Below are 27354 nucleotides of genomic sequence, written 5' to 3' on the forward strand. Positions count from 1 at the left end.
TATACAGTACTTTGACCCTCAATTGTATCAAATCATAGGCAATAAGCCTTTTCAAAGCGGGTGCTCCCTGCATGGACTCTGCGTGTGTTTCCTCCCACAGTCCAAAGACATGCAGGTTAGGAGAGCTGCTCATGTGAAATTGGCCATAACGTGTGTGTTAACCCTGTGGTGGTCTGTCTGAGGACTGGTCCTGCATTGCGCCTGATGCTGCTAAGGAACAGCGGGTTTGAAAATGGACGGACTAAGACACACCATTTATTTTACAAAACTGAAATTTAGTATTGCCTTCTATTTAGTGATAATAAATAATATTACTACGGTATTTACTGTTCTGCATATCACAGCAGTACATTAAGCAACATATATTTAACACGTCTACCTCTTCATCTTTCCCACTTCTATGTCGGGATTGATGTTTTACAGCATGATGCCATTCCTGCCCATGTATTCGGACTTGTCTCTGAAATTCAGGCTGGGTTATACTTAATATGACGAAAGCATAAAATTAAAAAGTTTAATGTAGGGGGCACCACCATTAATCGTGGAGAGCTAGACCTCCTCTTTAAATATTCGAAATGCTTTACCACATTTCTGAATAAGTTTGAGGTTCCTCTATTATTAAATTATGATCGGACGTTACAGTATAAAGTGCTTTATTATATTTATGATTTTTATTAAACTGCATTCCCGCAAATGATTTTTTTCTTTTAATTCCTTAGGTATGGTATTTATCTTCGTTATATAACTTAAGCATAAAGACTATTCTGGGCGGCACGGTGGCGCAGTGGGTAGCGCAGCTGCCTCGCAGTTAGGAGACCCGGGTTCGCTTCCCGGGTCCTCCCTGCGTGGAGTTTGCATGTTCTCCCCGTGTCTGCGTGGGTTTTCTCCGGGCGCTCCGGTTTCCTCCCACAATCCAAATTCTAAATTGGCCTGGGTGTGTTTGTGTGTGTCCTGCGGTGGGTTGGCACCCTGCCCAGGATTGGCTCCAGCAGACCCCCGTGACCCTGTATTCGGATTCAGCGGGTTAGGAAATGGATGGATGGATAAAGACTATTCTTTGGAATACTCATTAGCATATTACGTAACAGAGGTGTTACAGAGGAGGCGCGCGGATATGCAGGTGTCAGTCGGTAACGTGACTAAAATATACACGCAGTTCGAAAATGCAATCAGACATCCTCACTTTGGAAACGTTTTCTGATCCGATTACCTCGTCAACTATAAACCCACCCAGTGGAACCCGCGTGTGAGCGAGAGGCCGCTTTAATGAAGACCCCCCCAAATGGCTGCACAGGTGAAAGTGAAGGTGAGTGGTACTGGGGGGAGTGTTTGCAGGCGGGCTGACATTTCAAAAGGCTCAACTCCAAGATGCACAAAATGCTTTACCATATGTTACAGCGCCGCTTAGGAAACGTAATAACAGCAGTTTCAGTTTTTTGGTTATTTTTTAATTTCTAAACTATCAAACTAAAGTCACTTTTTCCGCGCTACGCGATGTGCCAAATTTTGTATTTTTAAGACTATCAAATAAAGGCCAGATCTTACTTCATTTACTTTACTGTACAGGCAGACCCGTAAGTAGTTGGACAGCGACACACTTGTCATAATTGTGGCTCTTTACGCCACCACAATGGATCTGAAACAAAGCAATCATTATGAGACTGAGGTGTAGCCTTTCAGCTTTAATTCAAGGGTTTTATGAAAAATATTCTATGAACTGTTTAGAAAAGTCACATTTGTATAAATGCCCCGCCATATTGAGGGACTCAGTTTGGACATTTGCCTGACAGGCTGCTCCGTAGGCAGGTGGGAGCAGTTCCCTCATTATTTCATATTAACTAACAAGCCGGTAAGAGGTCTGGGATTGTTCTGGAATTTTCATTTGTAAGCTGTCACTGTGAACTCTCAATATGAGAAATATGAGGAGCCAAAATTATGAAAATTGCGTCACAGTCCATGGACCTGGCTGTACATTGTCATATAAATTATATAATCTCCACACATCATTTAATTTGATGAGATATAGGATCTTTTGGCAATAGATTCCCAATGCTGAGGTATTTAGATATTTTACTCAGTTTCATAACTAGATGCCCTCTTTACGTTAACACTCGTGGCTGTTTTTAAGGTACACCCGTAGGAACGTGCAGTTATTATACATCACCCAACCGTCTGACAGATCGTGCATGGAGTCGCTTTGTAGTCGTGTGATTTGGCGCGTTTGTTCCTTGGACTTCACCTTATTCACAACACGGTCGCCGCCGAGCTGACGTTTATCACAACAGCATCGACTGACCAGGACGGGGCACCTGCAGTGTGCTGCGATAAAGATCACATTTTACATTACGTGCCGAATTCAGTATTCAGATGCATTTCTAAGGTTCCTGCCTATAAAGCAATCGGTGGCGGGGTTTAGCGATAATGGCAAACTGCAATACACAATCCATGCAGAATCTGACTTAAGGGGATAGCATCCAAATTGCCAAACTGCGTTTGTGAGTGTAGTCTTAAAGACAGAAAAATCGATGGTTCACTTCTCGGGTGCTAGAAGGATCAGAAATAGTACATATATATATATATATATATATATATATATATATATATATATATATATATATATATATATATATAGAGAGAGAGAGAGAGAGAGAGAGAGAGAGAGAGAGAGAGAGAGAGAGATGTTTGTAGCACTCTTAGCTTATGTCTTGTGTCTCTGCTCCACGAATGCCCTCGTTGTCCGTTTGCCCAAAGGCTCAAAGACGTGCGGTGCACAAAAACTGGCACCGTGGTATGCAGTTATGGGTGTACGCTTGAACTAACAGTAGATCTCCGCACAAATGGCCCTGTCTACGTCTCATTTCTGATGCCATCTTGCGGAACTGACCCGGACCCAACAGGTTCAATGATGTTACTTCTTAACTCCACGCACGCGTTTTGCGCCATAGCGTCGGACAGTACGACCTCCCAATGCTGTTGCGGGGCCAAGCTATTTTTAGGAGACAGCAAAGTGGTAGTCTTAATGTTTCGGAACGGGATTTCTCCACGCTTTAAAAAAATGTTACATTTTCAGTAAAAAAAAACAAACTGGCAGTTGTGATTGCTAAAACTACCGTAAAAAATAAGTTGTCAGTCTTTTTAGATCTACGGTATAACTCTTTGAAGCGGTATATTATACAGTAAGTATTATTATTTTTTCTTTACAACGCATTACAATAGAAGCCCAGTAAGCAAGCATCTGTCGCTCCGCTGTCCATTTCAGGGCCGCACGCCTCCTGTCAGCAGATCGTCAGCGGGGGGACAGCAGAAGGCCGACAGAGGTTTCAGCCGCTGGCCCACTGTTGACTGTGGGCCGCTCGCAGCTGCTGGAAAGCTAGTGGTAACCATCCAGCAGGTTAGCCTTGGTCCACTGGTGGCTACCCGAGCAATATTGTAGCTAGCGGCATTTATTAATTACAAGGTCAACAGACAAAATGTTAATTGATCATTGGCTGCTTTATTCCCAGACAACCAGTCCTATGCCTAAATATCCTATTTTACTTAAGGTAAATATGTATACCTAAAAACGACTAAAAACATAATTGGGTCACAGTGTGGTAAATTTCTTTGAATACAAACAAAACAACTATATGCAGTCTGATATATTCCCACAATAGGGTGTATATTAATTCATAATTTAGTTTCAATTTTATGTGAACTAGACAAATTATTTTGATAGCAGCTAAGGGGCTTAAATCGGGCCAACTTATCAGCAAAAATGGGCCACTGAAAATGTTTGAAAAAGACATTTCTGATAATCCAAAAGATTAATTACAATTTAAAAATACTGATTTTTAATACACATCACTATAAAAACCAGAACGTTTAACCGCAAGCTGAAATGCATGTATTATAATAAATATACCAATCATGAAACGGTCCAAAAACGGTTTTGGAAGCACAGACCAGAATATTTTGCCCTTTTAAAGTAACAATCAATAGCAAACATGTTTTGTAGATTAAAAATAATTTAATGTTTAATATGTCTGGTGGAGAAGAAAAGTTTGCTTTTGTGGTGTATGGTGTCTTACAGGTTTGTCAGTTTATTGAAAATAACCCACCATGAATCAGCTTCCATAACGTCAAAAATATCTTCAACACTCGGGGAAAATGACATTTGCTAACTCTGTCCAAGTGTGATAAGGTCTGCGGGTCGCCAGGCACAATATGGTTCAAGGGGGCGTTTCCTTTATGCAAATATCGTAAATTGTGTAAATTTAGAAATCAGTGCCAAGAAAAAAAAAAAGTTTAGTTCTGAAAAAGTGCATCATACTCAAAAGGGCAACCACGCAAACGTATTCACCTCGTGTGCACGTTATTTAAAAGTAATATTGAAGAAACAGCTACATAAAGCAAACACGTGATCATTTTGAGATAAAGAAATGTAAGGCAGCTGTTTAGAGTTAAAAAAATGGGAATCATGTGACAAATCGGACACTGTCAGCAAACAGCAACTTTTCTTTAAACAGCTCGATGCAATAAAAAGGAAGGTACAGTATAAGACCTTTTTCGGGTTAACAATGTAAAATATTATATTGGTCTACGTTTCACTTAAGTGCTTCAGTGTTAACTGAAACAGTGCTTTACCGTTTTACATTTTACAGTTCACCTTCGCTATTTAAATGTTTTACACTGTAAAATCGTCCCAACCCTGCGGTGGGCTGGCGCCCTTCCCAGGATTTGTTTCCTGCCTTGCGCCCTGTGTTGCCTGCGATTGGCTCCAGCAGACCCCCGTGACCCTGCATTTATTATATAGCGGGTTGGATAATGGATGGATGGATGGAAATCGTCCTAACCATCTCAACTGGCATCCAAAACAGGCCTGACTGACACCAATCATGGCTAACAACATCCAAGTCTGGGGATCTTATCCCGACACAGTCCGTCCGTGTAGAGATTTATATTCTCCCTGTGTATGCGTGGCTATCACTCGTATTATTAGTTTTTTTTTTTAACACACCACAGAACATGCCGAATACACAGTTGGCTAATGAATCGAAACAGGCGACGGAGAGAAAAAGGAAAAAGTCCTGCATGTCGATGCTGCAAAATGTAGCAAAATCTTTTTCAGTGTTTGTTCATGTCACGACGAAATTGAGGAGCACCAAAGAAAACAAAAATATAAATCTCATTTTCGTCAGAATACGCAAAGGCTTACATTGACCGTAATTCTGTTAAAAATGACGTTACATTAGCACGTCGCCCTGTTTGTAAGAGCGATCCTTGCCATAGCTGATGTTTTATCGATTTGTGCAGCCTAGTCAAAGTCTGCTATTCATGGAAATTTTTACACGTCTAAAAGTCAAAACGTCGAACATACGATTTTCATGGTATTTCTCACCACCAGCCAACTTTTTTTTTTAAGTTGCACAAACCAATCTAGTTCGGCTTACAATTACAACAAAGCTGGACAAAAAAACTGAGTTTAAAATGGGAAAGGCATTGGATACGTTTCCTGTAAATGCCTTAAACAGCAAATAATAATATTCGTAGGGTCTGTTTTAATTAATCCAACGTATTTATTTAAGTAACTGCTGTTTTAGAATAAATGTATAGTGCGCGTGCGCAAAGCAGCTTTGGCGCACATTTCGATAGGTCGAGTTGTTCCAGAACACCTGCGGTGGTTTCAGCGATCGCAGAAGACAAGTTGAGGTGAGTGAGGTGGTAGATATTTGAGTTACAATTAGCTTTTAGGTCGTTAAAACTATATAAAATGTATGAAATAGTTATTGAAAATAAATGTGTTTAAATAGGCAAAGTACAAATGAATTTCTCAGATGGGAAAAAAATAATTGCGATATACTTCTTTATCGGTTTAATCCATCACTGTATTATGAATAACACCGCTTTACAATTTTGAGAAATGCATGATTGCTTTGTGTTTCTTTAGGGAGCACCTCATGCAGGGAAGCAAGGCGTAGGGAGGGCTGTAAGGACATGTTTCTTGACAACACAGCATCAGGAAAGTTAGAAAGAAAAAGTGAACAGAGCAGAGTTGCAGTTTACATATCCTATTGTAGAGCCCAGCCTGCCCTTTCAGACAAAAGCAAAATTCAGACGTCTTGCACATGAAACCTTTGTGAATTTGCTGTATTGAAAAATCTACACACACTGCTATGATTTTGAGGTATTTAAGGGTCTGTTAGTCAGCTAAACATGTTGATAAAGTTTAAAATAATAAGAGGGCTAACTAATGCAGCAGTTATTTATTTAATTATATATCCCAAATTGGTAATCTTCAGGATTCTGATGAGACCCTTGAGTTGATGACCATAAATCGTTCAGCTTGCAAAAAAAACAGTGCCATATACTGCCATGTCCTCCTGTCTCAATAGAACCTGTTGACTGATGCCTATCATGTCATTGGCTGTGGCTACAAGACCCTGCTGACCATGTCCATGGCACCAAAGTCCAGTGAAGGAACCTCCTCCACACTGAAGCTTGTGAAGAACAGACAGAGGACCTCTGTTACGCATGAGCATCTTGAGAGAGAGGAAGATTCTTGTTGGACTTGACACTGACAGCAGAACTGACAAGGCTGAAGAAAGCAACAAACGCTTACACCACCTGCTGATTCACTAGGTGAGGGTAAAGCCGTTTATTTATGTAATGTGGCTTTTTTTATATTTGGACATCTATGGTGTGGCTTGGGTGAGAGTGACTCCCGACCTGAAAATTAATTCCAGTCTGACCCTGTTCCTACCTCATGGGTGCTGGCCATGTATAGCACCAAAGAATGTCTCCCTCTGTGTTTTGTACTTTTTTAAAAAAATGTGTCAATTCAAAGCTATTATCGGAGTTAACTGATTTAAAAAAAAAAAATCACAACTTTTCTTGTATTAGCGGAACAGTATTTTTGTTTACACATTTGTGCTGCAAAGAAATTTCCTTCTGGAAAATTACAGTCCAAAGAAACAAATACTGCAAGAAGTGACTCCAGTCCCTGCATCCCAAAGTTTAAGAGGATTTGTCAATGGATGGATTAAATAGTTTAAAAAAAGAAGCCCTAAAGCTCAGCTACTGAAGATGATCCAAATCCATTAAACAAAATCAGTGAAAGAGTCAATGCAGCTTGTCTCTACATTTGCACAGCCACCCACACACGTGCCCTCCCATATTCAGGCCTATTTGGAACCATCAGTTAACCTGACCTACACACCATTGGACAGGCCAGAGGAAAACCAGAGTACCTGGAGAAAAACACAGGACGAACATGCAGACTCCACACAGGTAACAGCCAGGCATGGGATTCAAACCCAGGATGCAGAATCAATGAAGCAGCAACACTTAACTACCCTAAACTTGTAATATACTAATTAAATTCATTGTCACATAGTGCTGGACTTTTGGGTTTAGGCAGTAAACAACCAAAGACAGGACTGCAGTTCATCATAGAGAATACACGTGTAGTTTCTCAGATAGACACAAACCCTGTGCTTAAAGTAAGAAGACTTGTTTATTTTTTGAAATACCCTCATATTAAGTATTATTATAGGTATTGCCGGTCGAAGCTTATTTGGAGCCCTAGGCAGGGTTGATGGACGTATTACTCGGTTTAATTAGGCTTTGATGACTTTGGTGTGCAGAGTGAGCTCCCCTTCAATAGTCAAATGGTGCACCTTTGTGCATATGCTGTGGACTTTAAGGACTTCATAATCGTCTCCCAGTGAGTAGCAACTTGGGGTGGAGTCTCCCTTTGTGTCAGTAGTTCATGCACCCTTTGAAACACAAATGGCACCCATTTGTGTACAGGTGCTGGTCATAAAATTAGAATATCATGAAAACGTTGATTTAATTCAGTAATTCCATTCAAAAAGTGAAACTTGTATATTAGATTCATTCATTACACACAGACTGATGTATTTCAAATGTTTATTTCTTTTAATTTTGATGATTATCACTGACAACAAATGAAAGTCCCAAATTCAGTATCTCAGAAAATTAGAATATTGTGAAAAGGTTCAATATTGAAGACACCTGGTGCCACACTCTAATCAGCTAATTAACTCAAAACACCTGCAAAAGCCTTTAAATGGTCTCTAAGTCTAGTTCTGTAGGCTACACAATCATGGGGAAGACTGCTGACTTGACAGTTGTCCAAAAGACGACCATTGACACCTTGCACAAGGAGGGCAAGACACAAAAGGTCATTGCTAAAGAGGCTGGCTGTTCACAGAGCTCTGTGTCCAAGCACATTAATAGAGAGATGAAGGGATGGACAAGATGTCATAGAAAAAAGTGTACAAGCAATAGGGATAACCGCACCCTGGAGAGGATTGTGAAACAAAACCCATTCAAAACTGTGGGGGAGATTCACAAAGAGTGGACTGCAGCTGGAGTCAGTGCTTCAAGAACCACCACGCACAGACGTATGCAAGACATGGGTTTCAGCTGTTGCATTTCTTGTGTCAAGCCACTCTTGAACAAGAGACAGCGTCAGAAGCGTCTAAAGACAACAAGGACTGGACTGCTTCTGAGTGGTCCAAAGATATGTTCTCTGATGAAAGTAAATTTTGCATTTCCTTTGGAAATCAAAGTCCCAGAGTCTGGAGGAAGAGAGGAGAGGCACAGAATCCATGTTGCTTGAGGTCCAGTGTAAAGTTTCCACAGTCAGTGATGGTTTGGGGTGCCATGTCATCTGCTGGTGTTGGTCCATTGTGTTTTCTGAGGTCCAAGGTCAACGCAGCCATCTACCAGGAAGTTTTAGAGCACTTCATGCTTCCTGCTGCTGACAAACTTTATGGAGATGCAGATTTCATTTTCCAACAGGACCTGGCACTGCACACAGTGCCAAAGCTACCAGTACCTGGTTTAAGGACCATGGTATCCCTGTTCTTGATTGGCCAGCAAACTCGCCTGATCTTAACCCCATAGAAAATCTATGGGGTATTGTGAAGAGGAAGATGTGCAATACGCCAGACCCAACAATTCAGAAGAGCTGAAGGCCACTATCAGAGCAACATGGGCTCTCATAACACCTGAGCAGTGCCACAGACTGATCGACTCCATGCCACGCCGCATTGCTGCAGTAATCCAGGCCAAAGGAGACCCAACTAAATATTGAGTGCTCTACAAGCTCATACTATTCATGTTCATACCTTTCAGTTGGCCAACATTTCTAAAAATCCTATTTTTGCATTGGTCTTAATTGATACTCTAATTTTCTGAGATACTGAATTTGGGACTTTCATTAGTTGTCAGTTATAATCATCAAAATTAAAAGAAATAAACATTTGAAATACTTCAGTCTGTGTGTAATGAATGAATCTAATATACAAGTTTCACTTTTTGAATGGAATTACTGAAATAAATCAACTTTGTCATGATATTCTAATTTTATGACCAGCACCTGTCTATACCACAGACATTATTGTCATTCTCCTACCACCCATAGACAGCCCCCCCCAGTGTCCAGTGTGGTAGAAATCAACACCTTAATTAAAGAAAGCAACTTATCCTCCATCAGTACAACTAAGTAATCAGGCAGGAGAAAATCTTTTAATTAATCAATCCTTGGCCTTTAGTGGGAGAATTCTTTAAAAACAGTCTGTTACAGGATGGTCAAAATGATCACACAATGAAAGCAAAAGCTCATACTTATTGATCACTGAATTTACATAACAGTGCTAATTAATGCTTACATATCATTCTCTGGTTGATTAATATACATGAGGTGTTTAGCATAGAGCACGACCAGCCTAAGTAAATGTCTTTCTCCATGATATCCTTTTTCTTCAATATCTCTTAGATTACCCTTTTATACATTATCTCAGTGTATATGACAACTGTCTAGTTTTATTGTTTACAGGACATCTGCTGATCTCTTAATCATACTATTGATGTGTTACATCAACCTGCTCCTGGTACTTTCTTCTCATTGCTGTTCACTTGACCTTTGACTGGTTTCTTGATATACCTGAACAAGTTTCCAACATGTACTAACCCTTTTATACTTCTAATGCGGCAAAACACCATCCTAAATGACTCTCTGAGCCCTAAGTCTACTTTTTCTTCCACATTAACCCCTTTGGGACTTATTGAAGTTCCACTAAAACTATAAGGACTAATTTTCTACTGTAACTTTCTTTATTTCTAATTTGTATAAATCACATGTGTATCAAAAAACCAAATATGTCTCCCTCTAGAGACGAGAAATAAGGGAAAGATCTCTGGCCAGCCAAAATTTGGGAAAACAGTAATACTTACAATATCACGTAAATCAAGTCAAACAATAACATGTCCTGTATAAATGTGTGTCCCATAACCTCATAACGTCTAATGAACAGCTATTTAGTTTCCTTCTTGTCCAACAAACATTAGCTATGTTAGTTCTCAGAAATGTACCTAGTTCTACATCTTTCATCTATGGTCAGATCATTTAATATTATCGTTGGTGGTGACACAGACAGCACAAGTATTTACCTGAAAACTTCAAAATGTCTCTAGTTTATGTTGCCAATGATGTACTGTATACAACAATAGCCAGAGAGAGAGTCCTCATACACACAACCACGCTTGCATCCTCATGCTTTCATCCACAACATTGCTCCAATTTACATCCAGCTATGGTGTTAAATTATGCTATCACCTCTGTTGCATATATCTTACTGAAAGCAGGGGTCAATCCTCCCTTCAGAAGATGGCAGCACTACTCTCATGAATACAAGTTATTGGATTATGTATTTAAATTTCAATGGTCGTACCCAAGCTTCTTATTAATGTTAAATTCTTCTGCCACGAGCTGAAATTCTTGGTCTGTATCCGGGCTTTCCAATTTCACAAACTGCACACTCACCACTCCATGCGTAAGACATTTCATCTCTGCTGTGCTGAATTATTAATTTGTTTTGCTATCTTGTATATCACGTAGGCCCAAGAAGCCATTGCATTAATTATTTGTCTTGTATTGCCACCAATTATTTCTGTCTTGATGGCCCTAAGTATCCTGTTTCACTGTTAACACTATCCCACAAACTTAATTTCCCTTACACTTTGTTCTACAAAGTTTAAAAGGTTTGTCCTATACCCTATATCTAATTTAGCATGTTTTAATTCTCACACCCAATATCATAGGGTGTGAGAATTTGTGTTCTAATGTTCTATCTACTCCTGGTGCAAAATTCCTAATATATTAATATTAACATTTGCTCCATCCTTCTGTATCAATTACTGTTATATATATCAATGGATTCAAACATGTTGTCCTGATTGTTTCTATTCCCAAAATATTTGCTATTTGCTGTCCTTTAGGTTTACTACTATTCTTCAAAGTTAACAAATCTCAATGTCACTATTAAAATCAGTAGCCAAGAAACCTTAAATTGGGCTGACTTTTAACTTTTAATGCTACAAGTGCTAATATTAGAATTACTAATGTAATAAGTGCTAGGATCCATGTGTTAAATTTTGATTCTGTCCAAATTACATGCAAACATTAATCTTTGAAAAGTATTTTTCCATCAACTATCAATAAACTTATTAAAAACATCTATCCAAAAAATTTACTCTTAACACATTGCCTTTACTCTAAGTGCTGATCACATTATGCTAATCACATTTTCTAAACTTGTTCAATTATATTATCCCAATTGTCATGCAGGTTAAACCCAAAACAATTCAAATTCATAGTAATTGTGCAGTATTTCCATTAATAAAGCAATAGTAACAAATATTCAATAAATACATGCTGCTTAAGAAAAAGCTAATTTGCCTTGCTGTGCTTGTGGATAATTAGCTTTTCCTCCTATCCATCCATAACTCCATGGTTCAAATATTTGTTGAAAGATATTTCTGCAGAAAAATCAAGATTAAGGTGTGGGTCCGATTCCTAGGGCAAGCAGAATTCAAATACTTGGTCAACAACTGTCATAAAATGGCAAACACATGGGCATATTGTAAGGCAAATCAAGGACAGTTAAAGTGGGCTCTGGTAAAGAACATAGAACTCTGAACAGTAAAAGTGTGAATCAGGTCTTGGGGACCAAAACCCCAAAGTAAATTATATCAATTTCTGGGACTCTTGATTTAATAAATGAGGCTCTGGTCTGGATGCTATTGCAGGCTGCCCTTTATGATTCTAGATCCACAATGATCTTTTGGCATCAGTGGTCACCAGCACAGTTGAGTTGTTAGCAGCAGGAACCCGTGATCCCTTGGACTGGAACTGGAGTATGTTGTCCAGTAGTCAATTGGTCGATGGCTCTTGGTACATTCTTGTCTTTATTGTTCACTTGACCCTTGTCTGTTTTTTTCAGCAAAGGTTTCCAGGTTTCCGACGTGTATAAACCCTTTTATACTTCTAAGATGGTAAAACACTATCCTAAATGACTATGTGAGCCTCAAGTCTAATTTTTCTTCCACACTGGAACATGCACCCCTTAACTTTCATTAATGCCGCTCCTCATATTACAGTGCTTTTTGCGGACACCTATGTCAGCTAATGGATTGACTGGCTTTGATTATATATAAATTATTTTTTGATGTTCCAACACTTTATGTTACCACAAATTAGGTAAAGTTGAGAAAGGGGATTGAATATAATGTATCTTATAAAAATCATAAAGCAATAAGGCAACGTATATGGTAACCGTGATAGATATTAAGACAACTTGTGTCCACTTCAGGAGTGTGGTTTTCCTTGGTTAATTTCAGGATTAGTATAGCTTCCCTCCTTAAGTGTCATATGTCATTTAGATTCTGCATAAAATGAGTAAGTACAGAGATGTGTATCTCAACTGAATGATGAAAAAAATGCAACATGATTTAAAAATTTTGAATTGTAGAAGACAATAAGATGGGGCCACTGATAAAATCTGAATAGTATGAGTGGTTTGTGTTTTTAATATTGTGTGCATTCACGATCCCTAATTGCTTATCTCTTTTTGTCCTACAAGAGCTGCTAATCAGAGATGATGAGTTGGGATCAGCTGTACTCTTTGCTTGGGGGTGTAAACAAACACTCAACCAGCTTGGGGAAGATATGGCTCTCAGTCCTCTTTATTTTTCGCATTATGATCCTGGTGGTAGCAGTTGAAAGCGTCTGGGGGGATGAGCAGTCGGACTTCACATGCAACACTTTACAACCAGGGTGCAAGAATGTCTGCTATGATCATTACTTTCCCATCTCTCATATTCGTCTGTGGTGCCTTCAGCTCATCTTTGTGTCTACTCCGGCTCTCCTAGTAGCTATGCATGCGGCCCACAGCAAGAAGGAACAGAAGAAGGACATCATTAAGACTATGGGAGATAAGGCTGATGAGGACCTAGAGATGCTCAAGAAAAAAAGGCTTCCAATTACAGGCTCATTATGGTGGACTTACACTGTAAGCCTCTTTTTCAGGCTGGCATTTGAAGGGGCTTTCATCTATGTTTTTTACTTGTTGTACAGTGGATTCCAGATGCCCCGCCTGGTAAAGTGTGATGCATGGCCATGTCCTAATGTGGTGGATTGCTTCATTTCACGACCCACAGAGAAAACCGTGTTTACCATTTTCATGATTAGTGCCGCTGCACTCTGCATGGTCCTCAATGTGGCAGAAATGTGCTATTTGGTGGTTAAAGCCCTAGTACGCTGTTGCAAGTGCTCCCAGCAGGGGGTCAGTGCTCACCAGCTGCCCAATGGTATGGAGTACCAGCAGAACAAGGAGAAGGGGCAGCTGCTTTCTGAGGCCTCTTCTAGCAAAGACAGCTCCATGGACAAGTTTGCATAGCACTGCTATAACACAAAAAGTTGGATTCACCATTTTTCTGATGTGTTATCACATAAAAACAGAATTTAACGACTTTTCTTTCTCCATGCTTACAAATGGACAGCTAAATGAAAAACTGACATTCATCAAAATTTTGAATTAAGAATAGTTTCCATGTACATGAACCAAAGTGTAATTTAAGATGGTTTAATTTAGGAGGACAAAGGGACAGTTTAAATTATGTACCAGACAGTAATATTTATGAAAGTGTTTAGAAATAAAAACCTGAAAACACAATAAATTGCAATGATGTGGAAGATAATTTTTCTTGTCTTGCTATGCATGGGGAAACAAATACACATAGTTACTGCTTTATCATTTACAGTACAACTGTGTGTTGCTGGGCAAGACCACTTTTCCTTTAGAACAACCTGACATCAACGCGGTCCAGACTGACTATGTGACATCACACAGTCCCTGTAGATTTTTCAGCTAGACCTTCATTTTGCAAACCTTGTATTCCACCTTAGCCCAAATAAGCTCAGTTGCATTGAGATCTGCGGCCTTTGAAGACCCTTGCAGTAAACTGAAGTCACTGTTATAATCATGGAAACTAAGTGTGATGATGCCTGCTTTGTAATATGGAACATTATCTTGCTAAAAGTAGGTATTTGAAAAAGGCTTGACTATGAACATAAAGTGATGCTAAAAGCCAGCAATAACACTCAGGTAGGCTGTGGCATTCAAATGAGTCTGGCCATTCTCAGCTCACCTTCACCCACAGAACTACATCTCACTAAACATTTTTGGCTTATTGCACTGACCTCTGGGAACTCTACAGACTTTACAGCATGGCCAGTTGTCTCTGAGATATTAGAAACACCATGTCTGGCACCTACAATTACGTGATGGTCAAAGTCACTTAGATCTTACGTATTGTCTGTTTTATTGGTTAGTACAGCACCAAATAAACAGCAGGATCATATAAACATACTGTATATTATGATGCAGTCACAAATGTAGCTGTTTGGAAGAGCAGATACTAATAGGTTGTACTTCACTTCTAGGTTTATGATTTGGGAATACCCTAAATCAAGGCTATGATGGTGATGGTGTGTCTGCTAGAACACGTGAAGCAAGAACAAACTGGAAAGATTATTTGCTTTAAAAGGGGATATTGAAGATTTATGTAGACATATAGGTTGTATAGATAAGTTGTAAAAACAGTGGATGATTATAACGAGAAAGAAAGGACAACAACTTTAGAATATCAACAACTGCAACTCTGATCTTTTTCCTTCAATCTCAGGGTGATGCGGTATTTAAACTAGCTATGCACTACACTTACAGTACTTGTATCTGTAACACTTAAGTGACTTGTGTTAGGTTGTCATCTTAATATATTTTACTTATTCATCCCACTATATTATAAAACATTATAAACATGGGTCTTGTTAAATATAAATCATAAACATTAACCATTTTGTTGAGTGCTGCTGAATGTTATTACTACTGCTGCAAATTATGAAGCAATGCAAAACTTTAACATAATAATTCATTTTGAGAGTTCCTGGTTCAACATATCACTGCTTACACATAATACAATAACTTAAATGTAACTTACCTTCAGTTAAAAATTGTACATAAATTAACTACATTTCATTTAATTCAAGACAAAAAAAAATTAGTTTTTGTTTTGTAAATATTTTCAAAATAACAATGAAACATTTGAAAAGTAATAATAAAAATAGAATTTAATTACATGTATTTATAGAGTACTTAAAGTAATTGCATTTTACAGTATCATATAGTTGAAATAGGTGAATAGTCAAAAAGGCTTGAGTTGGATAACATGCTGTACCTTTCACAGGCAGCAGACTCCAACTCAAGTTATGTAAAAATTGTATCAAGTGATGTTTGTTGGCTGTGGAGAGTCAATGACTAATTGTAGTTCATATTTTTTAAACTTTACATTTTTGAAAGAAGTACCTGATGGAGAGTTAAAATTTAATTTTGAAGTTTCAAGATCCATTTTTTAGCTGTGTTGACCATGGCAGATGATCATTGTGGCACTTTGCGAGTAGATTATAGTGTCTGTGAAATATGCAGCCACAGGCTTGTTTTCAGTGTAACATAACAAATAAGTACATGTTTATTCAGTATACTGAATGCATAATACTGTACTTTACAGAGCCATGCTTATGGAGCCCCTTTCCTTTCTCATGTATTTCGACAAATGTTAAGTGAATTTTTGTTTTCCTTGCCTGCATTATTTATCTTAAAGTTACAAAGATCACTTAAACTTACCTGTTACATCTTCAAGCAGCAGTAGTTGTAAGTTGGTGTTGCAAATGTTCACACTAATAGGGTGATATGAGGGAGGGCTCCTACCTACATGGCTGCCAACATTGCGGGCATTTCAATAACTTGCATTGGAGATCTGTTGTGCTGTTGGCAGTGAATGGCATGGTGTGGAATGGAGGAAAACATTGTACACAAAATATATAAGTTGAAAAAAACACTCTCAAGGTAAATGTGAAATAGTAAATTAATCCGTAATTTAGGTTTCACAGAATGTTTTTCCATTTTAAAATAGATAATTTCAAAAACTCACCAATTATTTATAAACGGGAGATGTTTTATGGAAAACTGGATTTTCCTGAAAAATGTCCTTAAGGGATACGTGTACAAAATTTCGACAAAATCAGTTTACTGGGAGCTGAGCATTTTCATATGGACAAAGAAAGAGATGTGACAGTGACATTAGATTTTAGGGAAACACACCTAAAGTAAGAGTTTACATGGAGATATCAAAGTTCAGGCTGTTGATTTTAAATACTCACATAAAAAATCAGAAACACACAAAAAGTAAAGAACAAAGATATACATTTAAGATATGTAATAAACTTGGGAGGCTTGCCAAATTATAAAGAAGATATGACAGGAGTGGAAAAGGTTCAGAGAATTTTTTTAATGCTTTTCTATGACAGCAGCAGCTAAGAATTATGTGCTTTTTGTTTATTTAGTTATTTATTTTTTTAATTTGGTTGTTTGGGCAAAGTCTCCACATAACACCACTTTCTCTGTCAGTATGAACTGCAAATATCAAAACTCTAAGAGCAACTCAAACACGCTTATTTTAAAAAGCAAAATAATACAATGTACTGTATGAATAACTCAAAAATTATAGATGATGAATATATAAGTACACAAAAGACAATGAAATTAAAAGAGACAAAAAAACTTGAGTGACTGTTTTTCATTTTCCTCTTCAAAACACGGTCTTATAAGTTATATTTCCCCTTAATTGTTGTTGTTGAATACATTAAATACCTTTGATAATACTGTTAATAATCATTCAGTGTTCTATCCATCCATTATCCAACCCGCTATATCCAAACTACAGGGTCATGGGGGTCTGCTGGAGCCAATCCCAGCCAACACAGGGCGCAAAGCAGGAAACAAATCCCGGTGTTCTAATGGTTCTCTTTTAGCTTATCCTTAAATTAGTCCTTTTAAATGCAAATTGGTTATCAGAGAAACCTTTGTAATTGCATTAGCACCGCTGAAACCTGTTACTTGTTCAGTTAGATTGCAGGGTTCTGGCATTTCTAAAGTTCACTTCTGGATCCAGAAATGTCCAAAATGAAACAGCTTTCCCAATAAACATGCCAGTATATTGTTTTTATGCAGAATGAATGCTATTACATATGACAGTTTGGCAAAAAAAAAAAAATGAATACAAAGGTGTCTGTTACTGTCTTGAGAGAAGAGAGCAAACTGGACTTAACCAGAATGGAAAAATAAAGGGAAGGCCCAGATACACATCTGCATACGAGGTGGACGACACCAGAGTACTTAGTTTGTGAAACAAAGATCTTTCAGTTCCTCAGTTGGCAGCTTCCTTAAATAAATGCCAAATACCTGTGTCATCGGCAACAGTAAAAAGAAAACAAGGGCTATTTAATTAAGTCATATTTAATTAAAAATACCTGCACGTCAAATATCAGCTAATCAAAATACAATCACAGGTATCACTCACTAAAAGCACCACAGAAATGAATGAAAACTCTTTAGGTTTTCACTAGAAAAAAGTGGATTTACACATAAGTGCAATTTTACTTTTCATGTATAGTCGTATTTTGACTAATAAAACGTATATTTGAGATATATCAAAGTCAACTGCTAAGCTAGTATGTAAGTTACACTGTAATTCATAATTGTGTGGTTTGAAGATGTGCAGGGTCCAAGAGAACTGGGATTTGACAGCAAGCGGAGGACTAGACTCAGTCCCCCTATGGGCAAACCTGTGAACCTCTTGATTGTCTGCTTCTTAAAATCTTCAAAATGTATTTCAAGCAACGGTTATTAAGTCCTTAACGGCTTGTGTTGTGAAGCTGAGGTCTCAAGACAACCCAAAAATTTAATCAAATTTTATTTGTCACATATAAATTACACATATAGTACAATTTGTAGTGAAATGCTTACTGTATAGAAGCATGTATATATTCATAGGTCTGCCCTTGCACCCGAAAGCACTCCGAGTGTGTCTGGTTCCTGTTCTGGCAGCAACCAGGGAACCATCCAGGCACCCCCTGGCGGTGGGCACGGAACCCTCAGGGTTGAGCTGGCCCGGATGCCATCCAGGGGTGCTGCCCTTTTGCACGTCAGGGAAGATATGGCTCCTCTCCCGGTCCTTCCCTTCTCGAGGCGTCCCGGTGGGGCAAGGTCCCTGGTTGTCTGCTACAATAAATATTGTTAAAAACAACCCCCCAAACACACATAAGAACTTCTGGATTGAATCAGAGAGCTGCTGCGGTCAATCACAGGCTTGTAGGTGGCAGTGAGGTGGTCAAATTGGCTCAGCTGTACTAAAGGTTTACTTTTAAAGGTATGACATTACAGAGCATGTCCAGCTTGTTGTGTTCACAAATCTAACGTGCTAGCTTAAGTTTGTTTCTTGTGATGTTCGGTTAAGTCATCAGCATTCTAGGGTCTGCATGATTCATTCATTAGAATATTTGTACTGTAACTCAGTTCTGTTCCCACGTTAATAAACATCACTAAAGGATGACGTAACTGATCTTGTTACGGCAGGAACATGGAAAAGTTCATAATAGACAGATAGATAGATATATAGATAGATAGATATTTATTAACCCCAAGGGGAAATCCACATGTATCCAATATATGAATAACACATTTTTGTTTTAAATGTGATGTGCTTACTTCTTCACCACTGCTAATTTCTACCTTTTCAACTCCGTCATGCCGCACGAGGTGAAAAACACTTCCAGCGTTGAAATAGCGTCTGAAAAAGAAGTTTAAGCTAGTTCTCCACAATAACCAAATACCACAGTACCTGAACTCGTCCCAACTCTCCTTGACATGTAAAAGTTCATTTAATTTATTTAAAAACGATTGAACATCAATGAAGTCAAATATCCCTTCTCTTATTGGACTTTCTTTCACAAACTTGTAACCTCCCATTTTTTTCGGCTCCGAAACACAATTCAATTGGCTAAGTTTATGTTTTTTAAGGTACCCGCCCATTGACATACCTCTTAAATTGATTGGTGTAACGTAACTTTCCTAAGTATTGATTGGATAAGAGAAAATAGGCTCCTCCCCTACGCACACAGTGTCCGGCCCTTGCGTACAAAACTGCGAAAAGCGAAGTGACATGGCGACGCAGGCAGAGCAACGGAGTGAAGCAGAGATGGAGACTGCAGCAGGAGCTGAACGTTCGGATTTAGGAGACAGTGAACAGGATGAAGAAGATGATGTTTTTGAAGTGGAGCGAATCATCGACATGAAAGTGGAAAAGGTACGGGAGTGTTAAGAACTCAATGGTATTTTAACGCGTTCTGTTTTACAGGCCCAGATGGGCTGTGTGAATTGTGTATATCTGAACGTTTGTTTAAAAGTTCCTTTCGGTGATTGCGGCCGTGGCGGGAATAAATCGCCGAGTGCTGCATTTGATTGAACGATATGTACACTGTGTCATTTTAATACTGTCTGCTGGACTTTTTGAAGAGAATGGAAGAATTAGTAATTTACAAATACTACAGCGCAGCTCGTATACATTTACATAAAACGAACTCCCCCTACCCGGTTCACGTGTCTTTCATTTTTTTATGTTAAAAGAAGTCTGGCGCATTGTGCATATGCTCCCCATGGAAAAAAAACATTTACGAGTTAAATACTTCCTGGACTTTCTTAAAGTCTAAATTATTCAGTTCCAGATTTAATTGCATTAAAGTGAATGGCATTCCTGATGTGTTACTTGATACCTGTAAATGCTGTAGTAATATGTTACATTCGCTGTTTTAATTTCGCTATCAGAACACATGCAGGTAGGTTGATGTGCAAATCTAAACTGGCAGCCAAAGGTCTAATATTAAGTGTGATCTGTTTTGGAAAAAGCCTGTTAAAACTGAGCCAGCGAGTAGGGCAATTGACTGATATTGCCACTCTCAAAACTTCACAAGTTTAGATTCTCCAACCATTTGGTACATTTGAAGGTGGTCTTTAACTCATGGAGCTTATGTGGATTTATTTTCCCAACATCCAATCAAATGGAGCTTTTGTTTTTCTTCCTGGCTATCTGACCATACAGTAGCGTTTGCTTTTTAACCCTCACAACACCTTTGGGTCAGATATGACTCGTGTTTGTGTATTGAAATCAGTAAAAGCATCCCAAATTGAATATATTCAGGGTAAAACCTTGTGACATTTCCTCAAATTAAAGCAAAGTTTATATCTAAAAAAAAACAAACTAAACATCCCATAATTTGTATAGTTCTCTGGTTAGTTTTGACTATTCATTTACAATAAAACCTCCATTATCCGTCAGGGGTCAGGACCAAGGCTGTGACGGATAAGTAAAAAGACGGATAACAGAACAGCTACTTTAAAAATGGTGTACAGTAGATGAGTTTTGCGAATAATCATATTTATTTACAAAACAAAACTATTTTAAAATTAATACATATAATACTGTAACGACTAGTGTAATAAGCAACTGCAACTCGGCGGTACTGGAGTTTTCTGTTTTACTTGAAGCCTTCGTTCCTTAACAAACGGTGCATGTCTTGTACACCGTTATCTGAGTTACAGAGCACACGTCCTAAACAGTAAAAGAAAGCTTTCCCTACTAATCAGTTTATTTCTTGCCACTTGCATTATTTTTTCTTTATATCACAAACACTCCTGCTTATTGTCTCCTGAATCCCACAGAAGCCCTTCACCCAGTCTCCCCATTAACAGCCTTCATTCCACCCTTTCTGCTCCTGTACAGCGCATCACAAGCTGCCCGAACGTCACAATATATTAACAAAATATAGCCGAATTTTAAAAGAAAATTGCAAATCAGTTTACAGATACGAATCGAAGCAATACTTGAAAGACCATTTTGTAACTGTTTAATAATTTCAATTTTTGTGACAATTCCAGCACCACACACATGTTTATTGGCCATAACAATGTTATAGTAGATTCATTATAACAAAAGAGAAAATTTATGAAATGTTATTAAAATTGAAGGTACGTAACCAACACTGTGGTGCTGGAGAAGAACACTGCGTGCTTGCACAAAGGAAAAGTGTTCCAATGTGCAAAACTCACAGCATACTGCACAGCGGCAGCATTAGCATTAGTAGTAGTAGTAGTAGTACGGTAATAGGTAGGTGCTGGCATGTGCAAATTTTTTTTTTTTTTCCTCCCCACCTTGCACCCATCTAGTTCCTGCCACAATTAATTCCAGTCCTCCGCTCATGTTCACCAGTTTTGCCCCTCTCTGCATACCTGATCTTGACATGAAATATTGGTGAGGTCCAGCTTGCTAAAAAAGTATAAAAATATAAATACACATGCACACACATGCAGGTAAAATTCCATTACAACAAATATCTTTACAACGAAATTTTCATTACAATGAAGTACATTGGTCCCGACAGTTTCCCCTTATGACATGAGTCTATAGAAATCTCGTTACTACGAAGTACATTCCGCATATACTTTCATTACAACGAAGTGACCTTGAAATGCCTGAATGAATCATCCACAGTGCAGTTTTTTCCTGTGGTCACAGCTCAGTTGCACAACGATCCCCAAACAGAAACACTGTCTTTTTTTTTTTTTCTTTCTTTGAACTTTACTTGTACAGCTTGCTGTTTTTGTTTTCGCTTGTTTTCAGTGATACCTTTTGCTTATTGCTTTTCCACATTTTAAAAACATCTATTGGAATTTAACACATTGTCACCCTCTTATGGAAACGGCAGACACGAAAAAATGACAACAGTTCATATTAGGAAAAAAAAAAACTTCAAATTTTGCGGTTCTCAATTCCAGCAAAAAGAAAAAAGACGTTGCCAGTGAATTCAGAATTTCACCATCGACACTGTCAACTTTCTTGAAAGACAGAACAAAAAAAGAAGAAAAATCTCGGGTTGCAACCGTATGTAAACTGATGCATTTGAAGATGTCGAACGAGCCGTCTTTATGTGGTTCAGTGATGCTCTTTCAAGAAACGTTCCTATTAATGCGGCATTCATTCTAGAAAATGTGAGGTTTGTAAACTTTCTTGGTACCTCCGTCAACGGGACAACACACTGAAGAGCATCCCGACTGTTTATCTGTTGCCGGGGCAACAACAGGCTCAAAGATGTGCTGCGGCTCGCCGGTGAATCAAACAGAAAAAATCTCGATGAGGATATGCAAGGAACATTGTAAATGCAGGGAACAGGGTTACTTGGCCACCAACCTAGCCACAACCCTGCCTGACTGCTGTCTGTGTATAGCAGAGTGGCAGATCCTGCTACAATAAATAACTGTGCTCTTCCTGGTTCAAGCTGAATAACGCTGGTTTTCCTAAAGTACTGAGACTCTGCGTCATGTTTTGGGATGTAAGACAGGGACTTCTAGCGCGACCACGACCTTTTAAGATTTGCTTCTGCAGCGCTGTAAGCCTGCTGTTGTCCTGTTCTGGCAACGGACAAACAATCTTCCACAGACGCGGCAATCATGCTTCAGGACGCACTTACGCATGTCGCCCCGTTGGGTGGGATCCCAAAAGAGTTCAGAAACCTTACAATATGAAGAAGCAGAAGTGATTTTGTACCATTTGTTCAGAGAAAATAGAAAAGCTAAATGATTTTCTTATTTATCAGCCTATGTAAAATATCGTTCAATGGTCGAATAAACTTTTCCTAAAATCAAAAAATTCCAACAAATTACATTTGAGTCATGTGCCACTTTAGATAAGAAGCTTTAAAGAAAATACACAAAGAATTCTTTACACTTAGTTCTCATGCCAGAAACAAAAAAATGCATTCCTTAATAAAATGTCATCAATTTAGTACATTTTTTTCTGACATATAAGCATAGCTCCAAATTTTCTGCAAAAAATGAACCACAACATCATACAATAGTGTTTTTGTTTTTTTGATGGCATATTTTCTGTATGAAATTTTGTTACACATATATCCTAACATTGTAATATTCATAATTAATATGAAAATATACAATTTTTTTTTTAATTCTCATAACAGTTTTATGCAAGGCAACTTTCAAGTGCCACTATAAAAGACTGTATTTCAGTGAAAACTATGCCTTTTTGAAAAATATTAACGGGAAAGAGTCTACTGAGAAGATATGTTTGCTGGTGAGTGGTAACTGCAACACAGCATGTTGTGTATTTGCTCATTTCAAAGTGATTATTACTTATTTGGGAGGGTGTGAGCTCAGAAGAAAAAATAATTTTCATCTTTTACTCCTTACAACACTGAACCTTTAGTTAGATTAATAATCAATTTTTTACTTGGGTTAGTATATTGGTGTGATATTTATTCCTAGTATAGGGATGATATACTTGATCAAGCCTAGCAGTTACAGCTAATTTTCTGTTTGGTACCTGCTTATTTATGTTTCAGGGTATGATTACGTACAGAGTCAGGTGGAAAGGCTATGCTTCGGATGATGACACTTGGGAGCCAGAAGAGCATTTGGAGGACTGTAAAGAAGTACTACATGCATTTCAGCGAAAGATGACAGAAACCAAAACCAGAACTGCAAAGAAAGAAAGTGTGGTAGGCTTCTAACAAATTGTTGATTTATTTTTTATATTGCATTCTTCACGTTGTGGTTACTTTTCTTGGCTATCTTAGAATGTCAGCATACGCTGTACACTTTTACCAGGAGAGGAATGGTCAATCCTGGATAACTGTATGTTGACTTCATAAACTTCACTAAGCAAAAGTGGATGAAAAAGAAGAGAGACATTTTAAATTATGTAATGTCTTTAATGTATCTGATTATACACTGAGAGATTTAGGTTGGCAAACTTTATTTCAGAATCAGTTTCTGTGAGTTCTAAAACTCCTTTGATAAGCCAACTGATATTCAGAGCTTCAGTGTGTATATCTGTTTTAAAGTAGTCATTGGTACATAATGGATCATTGACCAGTAAACTATTGAAAGAAAGTTAGACAGTGGCAAGAGGCCAGGAAAAAATTATTTAATTAGGTGTGAGATAGAATTTCTTTAAAAGAGGTTAGTACAGTTTTGCAAAGCCATCTAAAATATGAGAATATTACTTCAGTGCTACTTTTAATTAAAAGCAATTCTTTTCCTTGTATAGATGCTTGAAAATTATAGCCATGGTATAAATGATTCTTACTTTTATGTCGCAACCTGATAATGTGTTAATCAGGAAAGCTTTAGTATCAGTTGATCATTGTCTGTCTGTCCTAGCTTGACTGTACAGGTATAATGTGTGTCTCTTACTTCTTTTTAATTAGAAGCTGCCAACAAAGAATGATATTTTTGATGCAGAATCGGACAGTGATGGCCCTTGTGATAGCAGAGACACATCTCCCCGAATAAAGAAGAAGAAAAACAAGCTCAAAGAGCTGGATACTACTCCAGGTAGTCCAAAGAAAGATAAGAAATCAAAAGTTGACAAAATATGTGAGCCAGAGAAATCTAAAAGTGAGCAACAAGATAAGTCCCCTTCAGTCTCTCCTGTCAATGAGAAGACTTCAAAAACAAAGAAAAGAACTATTGAAGCGGACACTGAGCATAAAGGGACGAAAAAACAAAAAAAACATGATGCAAAAGAAAATGGAAAATCTAGAAAAGAATTGACTGATGCAAAGAAAAAACAAAAGATATCTAGAGAAAGTAAAATTAATGATACCGCACAACCACAGCAAGAGACATCAGATAAGGATGAGGGTTCTGCAGATGAACTCTCGCATGATGAGCAGAGCATAGTAAGCACAGAAGCTACTGACATCTCTGTAGATGAACAAGCTCAAGAACCGACCTCGTCTTTTGATTCAACTATGAAAGCTGATGCTGCTGTCTGTCTAGAGCAAAGTCCTGTGGATCAGAATGCAAGGCAAAAGAAAACGAAAAAGCATGCTTCTGAACAGAGGGTAAAGCTACAGGATATAAAAGAACTTATTCTTGAAAAAAAAGGAGTACGTTCAGAGAGCAGTATGAGTAAAAGGGAGTCGACCCATTTAAAACTACGAAATATACTAGCAGCAAGTAGGTCTACTGAGTCAAGTGAGAAAACTCAAAAATCATCAAAAACAGGAGCTGAGGAGTCTGAACAGTCTTCAGATTCAAGTGAAGGACTTGGTGGTGTCAAAAGAAAAGCAAAAAGCAGAGTTTTGGATTCATCACCAGAACTGGAATCTAGGGGAAAGAGTAAAGAGGAAGAACATGCTGATAAAATCGGTTCTAGTTCAGGTACACCTTCAAAAAGCAAAAGCATTTCTGCACCATCTTCCCAAGAGGAAAGTGAAAAGGAACAGTTCCAATCTCCAAGTCTGTTTGAGAAATTTTTGCTGAACTGTGAAGCAAAAGACCGAATTCCTAAAAAGCAAAGTTTGGGCACTGCAACAACGAATGTGGAAGACAAAACTGAGAACAAAACAACTGGAAAGGTGTGCATACTATTTTAATTAATTATTCTCTCTCTCTCTCTGTGTATATCTGTGTGTATCTGTCTTCGAGTCCCAGTGTCTCTGCAACAGCAGTGAACTTCTTGGCAAGTCTTTCAGCTGTATGTATGGCTATACAGGGCTCCAGACTAATAAAAAGATTACTTGGGAGCATTCAGCAGTAATTACTTTTTTTTTAGTCATCAAAGTATACAAAAAAATGTAATTCATGTTAACAGAATGTTTGCACTTTAAGTGAAATACCTCCAGTAAACGTAATACTTGCAATGTCATTATTATAAATTCTGTTCATTTTAAGTAGCAAGATTTGTGGAATGTATTTTGTGGACAGTCGTTCCTTGCATACAATCTTATTTAAATTTTGTTTACAGATCTTTAAATTTCTCTTTAGGGGAACACTTTGCAATTACACAATCACAAGCACTTTTATACTTTTGGCAGTCTCTGGTTTTACCTTTTTTGAAATGATTAATCCTATTCAAAGGGTCTTTGTACTTGCATCTTCCTGATTGGGTATACAACTAAAGTTGCAATACATCACATGTGTAACTTTATCATTCCTAAGCTAAGTAAATTCCTGATGCTATTTACTTCTAAAGTGCTGTTCAGGCCTGTTGAACAATGAATTGCTCAAATTAGATGCGTATTCAGATTCCATGTTGTCAATAATTGCATTAAGCTTGCCATGTTAAATCTGAGGATCAATTACAGTAGACAAAGAGCCATCAGACGAAGTATCGAAGCCTAATTTTATACTTCACTATTATTAGATCATCATCTAGCATGTTAAAGGTTTTCATTAGGGATGATCTGGTCAGGTTTTTTTTTTTTTTTTAGGCCAGTGCCAATTTCATGTTACTGAATTGGCTAATTCTGACAGTTTTTTTTTTTTTTGTTGTTGTCACAAACCCTATAAAACACTTTCTGCACTAAGCTTCTGCATATCCAGGCTCATAGAATCCTTATCTTCTATATTAAAGTGTTAACTTCAGTGGTGTTATAATTTAAACTATTATTATTTTAACTGTAGATTTTATTATTAGAAAAATTAAATTCTGCAGGCTCATTGCTCAGTGACCATAAAATACTATAACAAATAAAATTTCCTTTAAATATGTACAGAAATATTTATCCATAATGCATATGCCATAAAAGAAAATGCTATTCTGTTTAATTTTTTCTGTAATATACCTGTCTGAAACACAGCTTAATTAAAAAAAAAAAAAAAGTTTTCACCATTTCTCTAACAAAACAAATGTATGTATATCCTCACACAGTTGATTAAGCAGCAATTTAAAATTCTTCTTTATCTTTTTCTAATTGAAAATGTAAGGTTCTATATTTAACACAAGCTTGCTGTCCAAACTCTGTTGCACAGGGTGACTTCACCAATTCCCTTTTCTTTAACATAAAGGCTGATATAACCATCTTCTCTTGCTTGCGCTTTCTCTCTGATAAAGTATGACTTGACTTGCTTCTCTTTGTTTACACTACAGATGTTTGCTTTAACAAAAGAAGACTGTACTGACTCACCTACCCTAATACTTCACATAAAGGAGCACTGCAACCTAATTACTGTAAAGCTTAGGAAAGCAGGGTCTCAAAAGATTGCTTTTTGTGATCTGCCGATCACCGATCGAGTATCTGGAGTAAAAGGT

At 37.8% G+C, this 27354-nt stretch overlaps 2 protein-coding genes across 4 annotated transcripts in view; both read left to right on the forward strand.

Moving 5' to 3' along the window:
- The first annotated feature begins 1072 nt into the window (after positions 1-1072).
- LOC120523045 (gap junction beta-2 protein-like) lies at positions 1073-14025 on the forward strand. Its single transcript, XM_039743989.1, has 3 exons — positions 1073-1306; positions 6372-6618; positions 12930-14025. The coding sequence occupies exon 3, from the start codon at positions 12945-12947 to the stop codon at positions 13743-13745; it is 801 nt and encodes a 266-aa protein (XP_039599923.1). The 5' UTR covers positions 1073-1306; positions 6372-6618; positions 12930-12944; the 3' UTR covers positions 13746-14025.
- A 5339-nt stretch (positions 14026-19364) lies between these two features.
- The window catches only part of mphosph8 (M-phase phosphoprotein 8), a 54027-nt gene continuing 46037 nt past the window's right edge, over positions 19365-27354 (forward strand). The window contains exons 1-3 of one of the 3 annotated variants that reach the window (XM_039743990.1): positions 19365-19551; positions 23657-23812; positions 24524-25678. In XM_039743990.1, coding sequence (XP_039599924.1) covers positions 19408-19551; positions 23657-23812; positions 24524-25678 — 1455 coding nt within the window. In that variant the 5' untranslated portion in view covers positions 19365-19407. The remainder of the gene's footprint in view (positions 19552-23656; positions 23813-24523; positions 25679-27354) is intronic. The other 2 variants (XM_039743991.1, XM_039743992.1) reach the window with 2 other exon arrangements.

The sequence above is a fragment of the Polypterus senegalus genome, chromosome 2 (assembly GCF_016835505.1).
Source record: "Polypterus senegalus isolate Bchr_013 chromosome 2, ASM1683550v1, whole genome shotgun sequence".
In the NCBI taxonomy this organism is placed as follows: domain Eukaryota; kingdom Metazoa; phylum Chordata; class Cladistia; order Polypteriformes; family Polypteridae; genus Polypterus; species Polypterus senegalus.